This window comes from Chiloscyllium plagiosum, unplaced genomic scaffold, assembly GCF_037043375.1.
Source record: "Chiloscyllium plagiosum isolate Xiang-an unplaced genomic scaffold, Cpla_swu_hap1 HiC_scaffold_5, whole genome shotgun sequence".
Classification (NCBI taxonomy): Eukaryota; Metazoa; Chordata; class Chondrichthyes; order Orectolobiformes; family Hemiscylliidae; genus Chiloscyllium; species Chiloscyllium plagiosum.
Genome location: NW_028270143.1, coordinates 600986 through 618901, shown reverse-complemented (window position 1 = coordinate 618901; position 17916 = coordinate 600986). Strand labels below are relative to the sequence as shown.

Here is a 17916-nt window from a genome sequence, read left to right as displayed (position 1 = left end):
TGACCTCCCAGAATCAAATAGCAACTGGACATCCACTACTAATGATTGTCACAAGGTAAATGCCCAGTTAGTCACGTCAGAGGCAAATGCCAAATAGTAACTAAATCATACCTCTGTGTAACTGAATCCTCATAACGGGAGAGAAGCAACAAACAAGAAAACAAAAATAAATAGTGGAAAATTCATTCTAAAAGTTACTTTTCTTCAGGTAGTTCTAATTATCCTTTAGTCAATGCATTACAGTAAATGAAATGGTGCTGCTAGCTCTGAAACTGAAATGTTAACTGGGCAAATTTATAAGTGTTTAAACCCCTGTGCCAAACTCATGATGGTTAGATATTGGAATTGAGAGTAAAATCTGAAAGTTTGCCCATTATTCTCAACTTGAAAGTGTGTCAGACTGTGAGGATGATGTCACTACTTGCAACCAGACAAAGGTAAGCTAACAACAGAGGCACATGGGAGATGATACAGCCCAGCAGAAGTGACAGAGAACTTTGCCACTGAGTCTATGGTGCTTCGAAGAGAATGGAGAGCTCATGTTCATAGATTTTTGAAGTAGGGCACAACAAGAGAGTATTTAGAAAAGCATGATGCATTCTAGGTTGATAAATAGAACCACTGGGTACAAAAGTAGGATGACTATGTGGAATCTTTATAAAACAATGGTTAAGCCATAACTAGAGTACTGCATCTAATTCTCAGCATCACACTTTAGTGAGGCTCATCAAGATTTACGAGAATAGTTCCAGGCATGAGGAAGTTTAGCTATGTTAAGTTGAAAGTGATCATTGTGTTTTGCAGCCAGAAGATGGGATGTTCGATAGAGGTGTACAGAAATATACAAGGTTAGATAAAGGTAAACAAAGAAATGCTACGGCACATAGTTTTAAGGTTCCAGGCAGGACATATGGGTGAAGTACTTTTGAATACAGCATATGGCAATGACCTTGTACACTGTACTTGCTACCCACATGAATGGGTATGAAGTCAAGTCAGATACAGTGCTTAAATTTCAAAGGTGAACACTACATCCATTTCTAGTGCTACAAAATACAGCAAAGTACTAAGAAATCTAAGAATGTTAATGACACTAATAGTACACCAAAGTTGAACTTCTTCACAAACATTTCATTACCCCTCAACTAGATAACTCTTTGGAGTAGAAAACCATTCTCCCTTGATAAGAGAAACTGATGTAAGCAGCAAGATTTTTGGTGTCTTCAAAGTTAACTTGTGTCATCAAGTGTCAACAGTGGTATACGCAATGTAAAATCTCATTAATGAATTAGGAGTAGACGAATCGGCTCTTCACATCAGCTCCGCTATTTGATAGAACCACAGCTGATCTGACCATGAATTTAATTCTATTTTCCTGTTTAACCCGATAATCTTACATTCTTGATTAACAAGGAAGACAACCTAACATAAAAATAATGTATGGAGAAACTCAGCAGTATCTGTGGACAGAAAAACAAAGTTAGCATTCAAGTTGGATATTAATTTCTCTGGAACCGAAGACAGTGGAAAATAATGGTTTTAATGTTGTTGACAAAAGTGGACGAGGAGTGAGTGGAAATGATGATGAGAGTGCCCAGAACAAAAAGGTAAAAGGAGTGCTAATAGTAGGTGCAATTCGTCCAAAGAAAAAGAGAGTTGACCTTGCTGAATGTAAACGAACGTAAGAAAGACACCAGGTGGGATGGGACATAATCAAAATCAAGGACATGTCAAGGCTCTGAAATAGTCAAACTCAATATTGAGTCACGAAGGCTGTAAGGTGCCGAAGCAGAAAACTAAGTGCTGTTCTTCCAGCTTGTTTTGGGATTTGGAGCACTGTTGCAGGCCTAAGACAGAAATATTTGTATGACAGCAAATAGGTGTACTGAAATAGCAAGAGCATGGAAGGCCAGGACCATTCTTAGCGACAGAGCAGAAGCTTTTTGCAAAGGAGTCTTCTAGTCTGTGTTTGGTCTCTCATCTGCCAATGTAGAAGGTACCATATGAAAAGTGAATCAGAAGACTAGATTGAACATAGAACATAGAACAATACAGCACAGAACAGGCCCTTCGGCCCACGATGTTGTGCCGAACTTCTAACCTAGATTAAGTACCCATCCATGTACCTATCCAAATGCCGCTTAAAGGTCGCCAATGATTCCGACTCTACCACTCCCACGGGCAGCGCATTCCATGCCCCCACCACTCTCTGGGTAAAGAACCCACCCCTGACATCTCCCCTATACCTTCCACCCTTCACCTTAAATTTATGTCCCCTTGTAACACTCTGTTGTACCCGGGGAAAAAGTTTCTGACTGTCTACTCTATCTATTCCTCTGATCATCTTATAAACCTCTATCAAGTCACCCCTCATCCTTCGCCGTTCCAACGAGAAAAGGCCGAGAACTCTCAACCTATCCTCGTACGACTTCCTCTCCATTCCAGGCAACATCCTGGTAAATCTTCTCTGCACCCTCTCCAAAGCTTCCACATCTTTCCTAAAGTGAGGCGACCAGAACTGCACACAGTACTCCAACTGTGGCCTAACCAAAGTCCTGTACAGCTGCAACATCACTTCACGACTCTTGAATTCAATCCCTCTGCTAATGAACGATAATACTCCATAGGCCTTCTTACAAACTCTATCCACCTGAGTGGCAACCTTCAAAGATCTATGTACATAGACCCCAAGATCCCTCTGTTCCTCCACCTGACTAAGAACCCTACCATTAACCCTGTATTCCGCATTCTTATTTGTTCTTCCAAAATGGACAACCTCACACTTGGCAGGGTTGAACTCCATCTGCCACTCCTCAGCCCAGCTCTGCATCATATCTAAGTCCCTCTGCAGCCGACAACAGCCCTCCTCACTGTCCACAACTCCACCTATCTTCGTATCATCTGCAAATTTACTGACCCACCCTTCGACTCCCTCATCTAAGTCATTAATAAAAATTACAAACAGCAGAGGACCCAGAACTGATCCCTGCGGAACTCCACTTGTAACTGGGCTCCAGGCTGAATATTTACCATCTACCACCACTCTCTGCCTTCGACCGGTTAGCCAGTTTTCTATCCAATTGGCCAAATTTCCCTCTATCCCATGCCTCCTGACTTTCCGCATAAGCCTACCATGGGGAACCTTATCAAATGCCTTACTAAAATTGAAACAATACAGAATGCCCGATTTACGAAGTCTGACCTTGGAATGCTCGTATTTATAAATGCGATTCATACAGGGGTGTAATTTTAAAAGACTCAACATAAGAGCGTTCCCTGTACTTAAGAACAGGTGTTCTACATTTTTCTGTAATGTGTTTCAATTTGCATACAAATCAAATTGGAAATAGACTCCATATTGGAACCTGTTCATAACCCAGAGACTGACTGTAAAAGAAAAGTTCCATTTCACCCGCTTGGTGCATTTGGGGCTTTGCAAAGGAAGAAGAGAGATAGTAAATGGGGAAGTGTTACACTTTCTGCTTTTGCGTGGGAAGGCGAGCTAGTGTTAGGAGTGGCTGAGGAGTGGACCAGGGTGTCACAGACAGAACAGTCTCTATGGAATGCTAACAAGGGAATGCAGGAGATGATGTTTTTTGGGAGCATCCTGCTGGAGGCAAGGACAGGCAAAACCATATTGTTTTTCTGGGACAGAAGGGAGGGGATGAAAGCAGAAGTGCCAGAAATGGACCAGGAATTGCTAAGTGTCCTGTCAACCACTGGAAAGACAAGCAATATCAATAATGGAATGAAATCCTTCCAGGAAGCAGGTGTGAGGAAAGGCTGTTAAAGTAACTGTGGGTGTTGGTTGCCTTTTAACATATATTGATGGCCAGCATACTCGAGAAATGAAAACAGTCAAAGAAGGAAAGGGAAGAGTTAGAAACCAGTCAAATAAATCTAAAAAAATTTTTAAAAAACTTTGCCTCTCCTGCTTTCTGGGGAATTCCATACTATGAAAAAAACTAATAAAAAAACCAACACAATGACAAGTGATTCATATTAGAAATGAGCAGAGACCAATTTTCAATTATTATAGCATTAAGCTCTTAATAAATTAACAGTACTTTAAAATTATAAATAGCAGCAAATACATGAAGCATTCTGTTAAAAAAGGCCCCTTACCTTGGGTGGTTTAAAAGGATATTCTGCTGAAAATACAATGTCGAGAAAGAACACACCACCTTCATAAACTGACCCTGGAGGCCCCAGAATTGTTGACCTCCACTCATAAACATTATCGCCTTTTGGTCCAGCACTGAAAAATGTTCGTAAAAAGAAATTGTAACAGATTTTAAAATAGATTAACAATACTTAAGTTAAACTTCAGACATATTCATAAAAGGAACATAAAAAATTATTTTCAATTTGCATAAACAGGAGTAACACAGCTTATGTAATTTCCATACTATTTCTACACAAGATATGGGTATCTGTGGCTAGGGCAGCATCAACTGCTCATCCTGAATTACCCTTGAGAAATTGGTGGGAAGCCACCTTCTTGAACTTCTGCAGTCCACATGTTGTAGATATATTTAAAGACTTCCAGGCTTAATTAAATGTTTTCTTTAAAAAGTATCTGAAAAATACTTGGGAGAAACAAATTTCTATTCAGCATTGGAGCTTTTTAAAGAAAGTTAGAGGGGGAGAGAATAGGATGGGGTAAGGAGGATGGAGGAGGGAAGAAGTGGGGAGGAGAGGAGACAAAGAGGGGATCGAGAAGAGAGAGAAGATTTCTATTCAATTTATTTAAAAAGGAACAAGTAGAAGGTGAGTGGCTCCTTCTGAACATGAAAATCTGTATTCCCTGGGGTGGCAGTCCAGTAAAATATCAGAATGTTTCAGTAATGACCAACCCTACAAATTACATTTAATGTTTACTAACAAAATGGCAATGCTGCTCACAAAAAGTTGATCAGTTAAGTTTACCCTTGTCCCATTAGTCTTTTATAATGGTCTTAGCCACACTTTTCTTCATAAGCTGCTAATGAAATGTGGCTACTAGTCTGGAGGAAATTATCAATTTATTGTAGTTTGTTTTATGTCTTCCAGTTTTAATCGTATAAATGTAAAAATCTATAGTGAATCATATCATTGCAAAACATGAGGGCATGCATCATCAGAACCCTTAGATCTAAGATTACATGTTAAAAACAAAAATCATTGTTTAAACTGTCAAACCCAACTTCAAAATGGTGGAAAAGATGATGAAAACACAGAAGAAAAACTAGCACATAAACCAAATATTTAGGACAGAAGCATATAAAAAAGTTGCTTAAAGGGAATGTCAGAAAAAAGTGAGCCAATCAGAATGCATTGCAATTTTTATCCCATACTTTGTTGTATAGGTAACAGCAATAATAAATCAACTCTTGACATCTAAGGAGTTTTGTTATTAGAATCATAATAATTTAGCACTGTAGTGTAAGAGCTGAAAATTGAATGATTAGCTTATATAGACCAACATTCTTTCTTGATCTTTTCACCAGTGAACAAGGTTTGAGCACCCCCATTTCTTCACAACTCAAGTCAAATGAACGATCCTAGCCATCATTCCCTGAACACAACCCATCACACCCTTTCAATCTTCAAAAGATCATTACGGATGATGAAGGCTATTCAATCGATTTTAATTAATCCTTCCTGGAGGATCTTAAAGTCTTTCCCCCATTCCTCTCACACAACAGGCAATTACTTAAGTGATTGCAAATTTTTACAGAAAGACTAAGACTCAAACTTCTAGAAAGTATAGAGTTAATCTGACCACTGCAGTTTAGAGGGGTATTTAGCCAATAATTTAAGAAATCAACATTAAATATCAAGTATTTCATCAAAAAATAGAAAGTTGACAATAAACAGGAGGTAAGCTAACTTCATGCTGAAAAACACGTTTGTTGTTTACACTTGCCTACTGGCTGGTTCTGTAGTTATTGCATGGTTCATGATTCAAATTTCCAGTATCCACACTCTTTCCTCAGTCAAATGCCTTAATGTTTTCCCTTGGAGACCAGACAAAGTCATCATGGTAGACTATGGCCTCAGTACCTGAACGCTTGGTCTGAAAATAATCAATTCCTTTTTTTTTAATCTCAGCATACACTTTTATTTCCTTTGCCAGAACTCTAAAGAGTTTGTTTTGGCATTTTCCATTTTTTTATTTGCCCAAAGTGCACAAAGACATACAAAAATAATTTCCATTTTATCCTACATCGCTGAAATTTTAATTTCTGGCTTCATAGGTTCCTGAGAAATTGAACTATTTATTTAAAACTGTATTTTTGATAGTTGCAGCTGGAATAGCAGATGCAAGAAACAGGCAAGCTTAAACATTTTACTGAAGAAAAATCTATCTGAAGATCCAAAAATGATTTTAAGAATCATTATAATACTTAAGTTCTGATTACATTTTGCAGTAGGTTCACTCTGGAATGCTATGTGAATTTTCCGAAGCATTCCAAGGGACTCTACTTGTTTCTTATTACCACCTGAAGAAAATGTATTATCATTTTATTAGTACACTGCTCAGTCTCTTATGTTGCTGGACACAGGTTATCTAATTTTAATTTTTTGGCCAAACAGGGTTGAAGGATGGAGAATAACGCAGCCAGAATGAGAGGGACAGGGGAATGAAAAAAAGGACAGCGATACTGAAGGAAAAATTCTGAACCAAAGCTTGGATGATTTTCTCTTTCTGCTATTTGGGGTGAAATTCATGACATTGTAGGCAGTGAACTAAAATTGAAAAATTAAAATAAGTTTTTATTAGATTGCAATTCAGATTAATAACTTGGACAAGAAATTAGCACATGACAAGTTCAATTAAAAACTCTCTGACAAAAAAACTGATCCACCTCTAAATATTCTATCAATACTAATTCAAATTAGCCTCCAGGAAATTCGCTAACATGGTCCTGTGCATTGCCCTAATGCCTCAAAATAAAATTTAGTCAGTCAATCACCTGCAGTGATTAAATGGAAGAGATAAAATCTAATTCGACAATTACTGCATCACTCAGTACATGCATTTTCCAATGTATTACGTCAGGAAATTAGCATACAGGAGAAATCACAGATGCAAAATCACAACCCAATTCTCCTTCAAATTTGGAGTTAATGTTCCACTTTTCCATTACTAAAAATATGAGTTTGTTTATTAATTTGATAAATTCTTTCTGACATATATTTTTTCACCTTTCTTGCAATTTGAAAGTAATTTTAATATACAAAGTTTGGGTGAAGATTTGTAGCTCGGGTGCTCGTTGTTGTGGTTCTGTTCGCCGAGCTGGAAATTTTTGTTGCAAACGTTTCGTCCCCTGTCTAGGTGACATCCTCAGTGCTTGGGAGCCTCCTGTGAAGCGCTTCTGTGGTGTTTCCTCCGGCATTTATAGTGGCCTGTCCCTGCCACTTCCGGTTGTCAGTTTCAGCTGTCCGCTGTAGTGGCCAGTATATTGGGTCCAGGTCGATGTGTTTGTTGATGGAGTTTGTGGATGAGTGCCATGCTTCTAGGAATTCCCTGGCTGTTCTTTGTTTGGCTTGCCCTATAATGGTAGTGTTGTCCCAGTCGAGTTCATGTTGCTTGTCGTCTGCGTGTGTGGCTACTAAGGATAGCTGGTCGTGTCGTTTCGTGGCTAGTTGATGTTCATGGATGCGGCTCGTTAGCTGTCTTCCTGTTTGTCCTATATAGTGTTTTGTGCAGTCCTTGCATGGGATTTGTACACTACATTAGTTTTGCTCATGCTGGGTATCGGGTCCTTCGTTCTGGTGAGTTGTTGTCTGAGGGTGCCTGTTGGTTTGTGTGCTGTTATAAGTCCTAGTGGTCGCAGTAGTCTGGCTGTCAGTTCTGAAATGCTCCTGATGTATGGTAGTGTGGCTAGTCCTTTGGGTTGCGGCATGTCCTCGTTCCGTTGTCTTTCTCTTAGGCATCTGTTGATGAAATTGCGCGGGTATCCGTTTTTGGCGAATACCTTGTACAGGTGTTCCTCTTCCTCCTTTTGCAGTTCTGGTGTGTTGCAGCGTGTTGTGGCCCTTTTGAATAGTGTCTTGATGCAACTTTGTTTGTGTGTGTTGGGGTGGTTGCTTTCATAGTTCAGGACTTGGTCTGTGTGTGTGGCTTTCCTGTATACCTTAGTAGCCACACACGCAGATGACAAGCAACATGAATTCGACTGGGACAACACTACCATTATAGGGCAAGCCAAACAAAGAACAGCCAGGGAATTCCTAGAAGCATGGCACTCATCCACAAACTCCATCAACAAATACATCGACCTGGACCCAATATACTGGCCACTACAGCGGACAGCTGAAACTGACAACCGGAAGCAGCAGGGACAGGCCACTATAAATGCCGGAGGAAACACCACAGAAGCGCTTCACAGGAGGCTCCCAAGCACTGAGGATGTCACCTAGACAGGGGACGAAACGTTTGCAACAAAAATTTCCAGCTTGGCAAACAGAACCACAATAATTTTAATATAGTTTACATTTGTACAGAGTAATTGCAAAAGAACACACATCAAACCACTAACAGTATTCAATCGATAGGACTGAACCAAATTGAACAATTATGTTATCACACTTGCTGATTTCAAATTTTAAAGCTTAAATAAGAACTGAGAATTATATAGTTCAGACATTTACAAAACCAATAGTCATGATTTAGAGGTGCTGGTGTTGGCCTGGGATGGACAAAGTTAAAAATTACACAACACCAGGTTATAGTCTAACAGGTTTATTTGGAATCACTAGCTTTTGAAGCATTGCTTCTTCATCAGGTGGTTGCTCCACAACCACCTAATGCAAAAGCAGCGCTTCGGAAGCTAGTGATTCCAAATAAACTTGTAAAACTAACAGTGGTTTAGGAGCATAACTGGGCCATTCAGCCCATCAAATCAGCTCTGCCATTCAATGAGATCATGGTTTATCTGATAATCCTCAATTCACTTTGCTGCTTTTCCTCATAACACTTGATTTCGATTACTGATAAAAAAAATACCTTTCTCAGCCGTGAATATACATAACAGCTTAGCCTCAACAACTCTCTGTAGTAAAGAATTCCACATATTCATTCCCATAACATAAGAAATTCCTCCTCATCTCTGTCTTAAATGTGCGGCTCCTTATTTTGAGATTCCGTTCTCTGGCCCTAGTTTGTCCCACAAGGGGAAACAACTTATCCACATGTATCTTGTCAAGGCCCCCAAGAATCTTGGATGTTTCAATAGGTTACCGCTCATTTATCTAAATTCCAAATAGTACTGACCCAATCTTTTGAACCACTCTTCATAAGACAGACCCTCCATAGCTGGAATCAACCAAGTGAACCTCCTCTGGACTGCCTGCAACGCTGATATATCTTCATTTTTAGATATGCAACAATTCTGTGATGCTCTCATCAAATCTGTCTTGTAAATGCAATTTTAAAAAAAAACTGAAACAACAGCATTTTAAAAAGGAAGAAGATAGACAAAAGCAGTGACCACATGGGAAATTAATCAAATAGAGAAACAAATCTGCACTCCTGGCTGACCCAGCAGTGAATCTGCACAGCTGACTGTTCTGCTGTTTATTTCAAGTATCTCTGGACATCTGAGTTTATTTAAGATAAAATGAAATAAACAGCGAAATTCACAGCTGACCTTGGAGAAACCTGTGTGGGAGAGCTCACAACATGGGAGCTGCTTAATGATGTTTTGAAGTGTAACCTTACTGTTTTTTCTGTAAATCTACACTAGTGAGTAGAGTGGGTTCTTTTTTGATTATATGGTTTATTGAGATCTGTCTCTTGATTAAACTTCAAAAATATAAAACATAGGTACCAAGTTTGCCTGGAGCAGTGTTTTTTAGAGCAGTAAGACTATGCTACTTTCTGGGTCTGTAGATTGTTAAGGTGCAAAGATGGCTTTTAGTGGAGTGATGTGCTCTTCTTGTAAGATATGGGAGATTAGAGAGAGTCTGATGAGAAACTGATGATTATGTTTGCAGGAAGTGTGTTTGCAAATCGTATCGGACTGCATTGATTGGTTGGAGCGGCAGTTAGAGGCAATGAGGAATTTACAGGAGCGAGGGGGTGTGATGGATGGTAGTTGCAGGAAGGGAGATAAACCAAAGATACAATCAAGTAGATGGATTTCTTCCAGGAAAGGTAGGAGAGGTAGGCAGGTTGTGCAGGAGTCACCTGTGGCTATCCTCATCTCAAACAAGTATGCTGCTTTTGAAAATGTAGGGGTGATGGACTCTCAGGGGAATGTAGCACTGACAACCAGGTCCCTGGTTCCAAGACTGGCTATAATGTAATGAGGGATACGTCAGGTACCAAGCAATTGATTGTGATAAGGGACTCTTTAGTGACAGACAGCAAGGCATCAGAATGCTGTGTTGCCTCGCTGGAGTCAGGAACAAGGATATCTCAGAGAGGGTGCAGAATGTTCTCAAAGGGGAGAGGGTCCAGAGGGGGTTGTTGTACAAATTGGAACTAATGACATAGGAAGATAAAAGGATGAGATTCTGAGGAGAGAATATAGGAAGTTAGGCAGGAATTTTAAAAGGTTTTCCTTGAGGGCAACAATACTCCCGGTGCCACGAGCTAGTGATGGTAGGAATAGGAGGATACAGCAGATGAATATATGGTTGAAGAGCTGGTGCAAGGGAGATCTATTTGCATTTTTGGATCATTAGAATCTCTTCTGGAGTAGAAGTGACCTGTGTAAGAAGGATAGATTGCACCTGAATTGGAAGGGAACTAATATACTGACGGGGAGTTTTGCTGGAGCTAACGACATAGGAAGAGAAAAGGATGAGATTCTGAGGAGAGAATATAGGAAGTTAGGCAGGAATTTTAAAAAGTGCTCAGGAGGATTTAAAATAGTAAGATGGGGGGTGTGACCCAGAGAGATAGTGAGGAAAGAGATAATTTGGAGACAGTACATTTGGGAAAAGGAGCAGATCAAAACAAACAGTCAGGGCAGGCAGGAACAAAGCATAGAATGAGGTAGTTGAAACTTTATTGCTGGAACAGCACAGCAGGATTCCTGATTCCTGAAGAAGGGCCTGTGCCCGAAACGTCGAATCTCCTGTTCCCTGGATGCTGCCTGACCTGCTGTGCTGTTCCAGCAATAAAGTTTCAACTTTGATCTCCAGCATCTGCAGACCTCACTTTCTCCCCATAGAATGAGGTAGGACTGATAAAATAAACAGCATTTATTTCAATGCATGAGGCCTAACAAATAAGGAAGATGAACTCAAGGCATGATTTGGAACATGAAACTGAGATATCACAGCAATTACATACGTGGCTCAGGGATGGACAGGACTGGCAGCTTAATGTTACAGGATACAGATATTAGAAGGATGGGGGGGGGGTGGGTGGGGGGGGGAGGAGAGAGGAGGGGGAGTGGTGTTTTTGATTAGGGATAGCATTATGACTGTATGTAGGGAGGATATTGCTGGGAATATGTCCACCTAAGTTTTTTTTAGATGGAACTAAGAAATTAAAAAAAGGATGATCACCTTATTAGGATTCTGCTGTAGAACCCCCAATAGTCAGCCGGAAATTGAGAAACAAATTTGTAAGGAGATCTCAGTTATCTGTAAGAATAATAAGAGTGGTTCTGGTAGGGGATTTTAACTTTCCAAACATAGATTGGGATGACCATAATGTTAGAGGCTTGCATGGACAGGAATTTGTCAAATGTGTATAAGAAAATTCTGATTCAGTTGTGGATGTTGTTATGGACTAGGCCAGACCACTTAAAACATTCTGAAGCAGGTAGCCCAGACCATAACTTAGCAATTTGTTTCTGTAAGTGTACAGTGAAAATTACCCAGAGTTAGGTAACTAGGTTGACTACTAGATTTTAAAACAGGCAGAAATGTATTCACAAAATTACACAATGAAACACAAAGTATAATACGTAATGGCAATTACTTAAACCTGTGATGATGCTGGGATCAGACTTCCCCTTCTACACTTCACTAAATAACAAGTTTGCTCTTTCCCACTAAAATTTCGATGAGGCACTTGATTAGCTTATCTGGTTGCCATGAGCATGAAGGTCATGATTCTGTGAAAACTTGCCTCAAGTAACAATTTTCTTCAGCCAGGGGCAACTCCAACAGGTAACAACAACATAGGTATTAAAAAGAAAGGTGAGGTCCTAAAAGCAGAATGCAGTGAGTTGGGAAGCAAGCTGAAATGTGGAACATCAAAGATTGCAGTTATCTGAGGATTACTATGAGTGCTGTATGATATTCAGAATATAAATAGTAGGTTATATCAGATGAACATGTCGCTAAAGAGATGGTGCGAGGGATAGGGTTTCAGATTCCTGGGTCATTGGGACCTATTCTGGGAAGGTGGGACCGGTACAAACTGGATGAGTTACACCTGGGGAATATTTGCTAGAGTGGTTGGGGTGGGTTTAAACTAAATTGACAAAGAGATGGGAATCTTTGCAAGGTTTGTAGCTCAGGTTGAGGTTTAGGGTGTAGGTTTGCTCGCTGAGCTGTAGGTTTGATATCCAGACGTTTCATTACCTGGCTAGGTAACATCATCAGTGGCGACCTCCAAGTGAAGCGAAGCTGTTTTCTCCTGCTTTCTATTTAGATGTTTGTCCTGGATGGGGTTTGTGGTGATGTCATTTCCTGTTCGTTTTCTGAGGGATTGATAGATGGTATCTAGATCTGTGTGTTTGTTTATGGCGTTGTGGTTGGAGTGCCAAGCCTCTAGGAATTCTTTGGTACGTCTTTGCTTAGCCTGTCCCAGGATAGATGTGTTGTCCCAGTCGAAATGATGGTTTTTTTTCCTCCGTGTGTAGGGCTACGAGGGAGAGAGGGTCGTGTCTTACACAAACACCAGCTAGCCACAAAAAGACATGCCAGAGAATTCCTAGAGGCCTGGCACTCCAACCACAATGCCATAAACAAACACATAGATCTAGATACCATCTATCAACCCCTCAGAAAATGAACAGGAAATGACATCACCACAAACCCCAGGAACCCCATCCAGGGCAAACATACAAATAGAAAGCAGGAGACAACAGCTTCGCTTCACTTGGAGGTCGCCACTGATAATGTTACCTAGCCAGGTAATGAAACATCTGGATATCAAACCTACAGCTCAGCGAGCAAACCTACACCCTAGATGGGAACCTATGCATAGAGTCAGAGAAAGGGAATCAACGAAAATAACAAAAGACAGAAGGAGAATAAGACAAAATAGAGGAATGACAGGCCAGAACCAAACAAGGCCACAGCCAAAAAAAAAGGAATGATACAAGACATATGAAAGAGATGTTCTTAATGTACAGAGCATTCAAAACAAAGTGGATAATTAAATATACAAATTTATGTAGCCAGCTCGGACACAGTTGGGATTACAGAGACATGGTTGCAACCGTGACCCGGAATGGGAACGGAATATCCATTGGTATTCAGTATTTAAGAACGACAAACAAAAATGAAAAGGTGGAAAGAAAACAATATTGAGGAAATATATTCGTTTATACAATGTAGAATCTGAGAGAGTGGAATTGAGAAATAACAAGGGGCAAAAAAACATTACTGGACATGGTTAAAGATCACCAAACTGTAGGAATGGCAGTAAACAGGAAATCAGAGATGCATGCAGTAAAGGAACATGTGTAATTATGGATGACTTTAATCGGCATATAGATTGGTGAATCAAATTAATTACAATACTGCAGAGGAGGAATTTCTAGGGTAGTATAAAGAATGGTTTTCTGGATTAAAATGTTGCAGAACCAAGGAGAGGACAGGCCATTTCAGACTGGGTATTATTACAATAAGAAAGTAATAATTGGTAATGTAGTTGTGAGAAACCCCTTGAGGACAAAATGAACATATGATAGAAATTGTCATCAAGCCGGAGACTGAGATATTTGATTCTGAGAACAGGTTCCTAAATCTTAATAAGGGAAACCACAATGCTATGAGGTGACAATTAGCTATTATGAATTGGGAAATCTTACTGAAAGGTATGATAATGTATAGACAACTGCAAACATTCAAAGGACAAATAGGTGAACTATAAAAGTTGTTTGTTCACAGCTGGCACAGAAGTTCAAGATAGCAGTGACCAAATCATAGCTTACGAGGGAAGTTAGTGATAGCATTAGATGCAAAAAAACGAGGTATTCAAATTGGCAAGAAATAAATGACAAACCTGAGGATTGGGAACAGTTGAGAAGTCAGCAAAGGAGGACTATGGGATTGATTAATAATAAGAAAATACAATATAAGAATAAGCCTATGGGGAACCTAAGAACTAATTGTAAAAGCTTCTATTGGTATGTAAAGAGAAAACGTTTGTTGAAAACTGATTTTAGCTCCCTTACAGTCATAATGGGGAACAAAGAAATGGTGAACTAAATTTATGCTTCTGTCTTCACAAAGGAAGATACAAATAACATTCCAGAAATGGTGGGGTACACAGAGTTCAGTGAGAAGGAAAAACTGAAGCAAATTAGCAAAAACTGAAAGAACTGCAGATGCTGGAAATCAGAAACAAAAGTAGAAATTGCTGGAAAAGCTCATCGGTCTGGCAGCATCTATGAGCATTGCTGTTGTTGAAGCAAATCCGTATTAGTAGCGAAATAATGTTGGAGAAATTAATGGGATTGAAAGTTGATAAATCTCCAGGGTACTTATCAAAGTAGCCTGAGAAAGAGTGGATGCATTGGTGATCATCTTCCAAAATTCTTTAGACTCTGTAACAGAGGAACTGGGGGTAGCTAATGTAATACCACTATTTAAAAAGGGAGGTTGAGAGAAAATTATTGAGCAGTGAATCTGAAGTCAGTAGTAGGGAAGACGCTAAAGTCCATGATCAAGGATTTTATAGCAGAGCACTTAGTAAACAGCGGTAGAATCAAACAGAACCTGCAGGGATTTACAAATCTACCAGAATTCTTTGAGGACACAACTTTTTGAGTTAATTGGGGGAGCAGGTGGATGTGGTTTATTTGGAATTCCAGACCCACAGAAGAGATAAACTTGTAAAATTAAAGCACATGTGATTCGGCTGAGTATACTGAGAAGGATAGAAAATTGGCCAGCAGACAAGAAACAGTAGAAATTTTCTGAATACTAAGTAGTGACTAGTGGGGTATTACAGGGACTGATACTGGGACATCAGCAATTCACAATGTATTAATGATTTAGATGAGAGAAATAAATGTAACACCTCACAATTTGCAGATGACAAAGCTGTATGGAAAGATGATCTGTGAAGAGGATGCAGAGATGTTGCAGTGTGATTTGGACTTGCTGAGTGTGAGCAGACAAATGCATGGCAGATGCAGTATGTGGATAAATGTAAGGTTATCTACCTTGATAGTTAAAATAAGACAACAGATTATTATTTGAATGGCTGAAATTGAAAAGGGGAATGTTAATGAGACCTGGATGTTTTTATGCACCAGTCACTGAAAGTAAGCACACACATAGCGAGGGGATTTGAATACAGGAACAAGAATGCCTTGCTGCAATTGTACAGGGCATTGGCAAGGCCACACCTAGAATAGTGTGTGCAGTTTTGGTCTCTTTATCCGAGGGAGGATGTTCTTGCTGTACAAGGAGTGTAGCAAAGATTTACCAAATTTATTCCTGGGATGGTAGGACTGGGTGATACGGTGGCTCAGTGGTTGGCACTGCTGCCTCACAGCACCAGGGACCTGGATTCGATTCCACTTTTGGGTGACTGCCTATGTCAAGTTTGCACATTTTCCCAATGTCTGCATGGGTTTCTTCTAGATAGTCTGGTTTCCTCCCACAGTCCAAAGATATGCAGTTTAGGTGGATTGGCCATGTTAAATTGCCCACGGAATCCAGGGATGTTCAGGCTAGATGGATTAGCCATGGGAAATACATGGGTTACAGGGATAGCGTAGAGGTTGGGTCTGGGTGGGATGCTCTTCGGAGAGTTGGTATGGATACAATGGGCAGAATGATCTACTTCCACATTTGGTGATCCTATGATTTATAAGGAGAGATCAAGTCATTTAGGATTGTATTTACTTCTTCTATACTCAAAAACCTTGACATACCATATATTCTCAGACAAAAATTTGATAAACAATACTTATACAAATGGAATGTTTGGGTGCAGGTGCTGGTGTCGCATAATTGTCATATTTGGCTCTGAGTGTGAACCACTACTGGCTTGTGTTTAGAGTAGTTCACTGCCACCAAACTTCTTTTCTATGTATAGTTTAGCTATTTTTAGTCAACCACTTTGGCAAGTGTTATGTTCTGAAGCAGGTGGAACATTAACTTCGGCCTTCTAGTTTGGAGGCAAGATCAACATGACTACCACAAGTATTTTCTAATCAACATGTTTAGAAACATTATGACACACATCTAGAGCAGGTTGGACTTAACGCAGGCCTCCTGACCCAGACATAGGAACACTGCCACTGCACAATAGCCCTTAAAAGATACTCCAGATGTTTTCTGGTAAATCTGCTGCAAAATTTTATTACACATCTCAGGAACTTGAACCTAAGCCCCGGTCCAGAGATAGAAATACTACCACAGCATAAGAACACCACCAAGACCCTCTAGATATTTTCTGATCAACCTGTTCTGACATGTATTGACACACATCTGGAGGAGGATTGAACTGAGGATTCCTGATTCATAAGTAGGGATATTACCAATGTGCCACGAGCCCCAACAAGATCCTCTATGCTGAGTCTAAAGACCTCTCTAATTATTAATGGTAGAGAACAAATCACTCAAAACTCTTATCTTTCGTTAACATAATAAGGTACAATGATGGCAACATTTACAATTAACATAAATTTCAACTATCAGGAATCAGATATGTCAGATCTACCTCCAGTGAAACCTCATGTCAGACTAAGTATTTCTCTACTTCGGACTGTGAGACATCAAGAGACTGTGGGACGGAAGAAAACTTCAACATTAACTTGAATAGCACCATTAACATTATATAATTTGTGTTGATACTTTTGTTACAGTGAAGGTCTGAAAAATACAGAGATTGCTCAGCAGCTGCAAAATGGTTCTTCTAGCTGATCTGCTTCTGCAGATTGATTTCCCAGGCAAACTTGATGATCAAGTATGTTAGAGTCTTTTGGCAAAATCTTCCAGTTCTGACTACTTAAAAGCCTTTTCCTGCCGAGGCTCAATTATTTCAAGAGTCACATAGCCTGACATGTTGATTAACTATTCAGTTCTCAGTTGGGGAGGGCAGAAGATTGATTTTTGTCAGCAAGCCCCCTGCCTGAGATTCTGGAGACAACGATCCATCTCAATCGCAGACACCCAACTTCAGACATTCTCTCTCCCCCCAATTGAGTCCGCAGGTTGTGTTAATAGCAACAGCCTGGCCTCCTCTATGGTATTGAGTGCAAGGAATGCCATTTTCTCATTGGCTAGCAGCTCTTGATGGATGGAACTCTCTTTTTTGAAGTTCTAATCCTGGTAGAAACTCCACTAGCCAAAAACAATGTGGTGCCTGTTTGCTGGAAGGTCCAGTGGGCATTCGCATTTCACAGGCCACAGGTATCTCGTCTAATTTTTCTCAATGGGCTTAGTCTGAAAACAGGAAGATACCATCCTTTGTTCCTCTGACATGGTACTGTGATTAGGACTTTGGCCTGATTAGATGTCTGCAGCAATTGGAAGCTATGGTTGCAAGACAACTTCTCTCTGATGAATTTTGCTTCCAAAATGCAGCTTGGATGTTTCTAGCATTTCATAGCAGGAAGAGCAAAAATAGCTGCCTTATTATTTATCCCAGGGTACTACGGTGAATCATGGTCCTTGGTAGACATAATACTTTAAAAACAGCAGTCTTTGATTTCATATATTTGAAATAATTTATTTTTGACACATGTGGGCAAAACTTCACTTAAAAAATTAAGGTGT

At 39.9% G+C, this 17916-nt stretch overlaps 1 protein-coding gene across 1 annotated transcript in view; it reads right to left on the bottom strand.

Moving 5' to 3' along the window:
- Positions 1-17916, bottom strand: part of LOC122549650 (ubiquitin-conjugating enzyme E2 E1) — a 122132-nt gene that overhangs the window by 12007 nt on the left and 92209 nt on the right. Inside the window, exon 3 of the mRNA XM_043689439.2 lies at positions 4126-4258. Within this exon, the coding sequence (XP_043545374.1) occupies positions 4126-4258 (133 nt within the window). The remainder of the gene's footprint in view (positions 1-4125; positions 4259-17916) is intronic.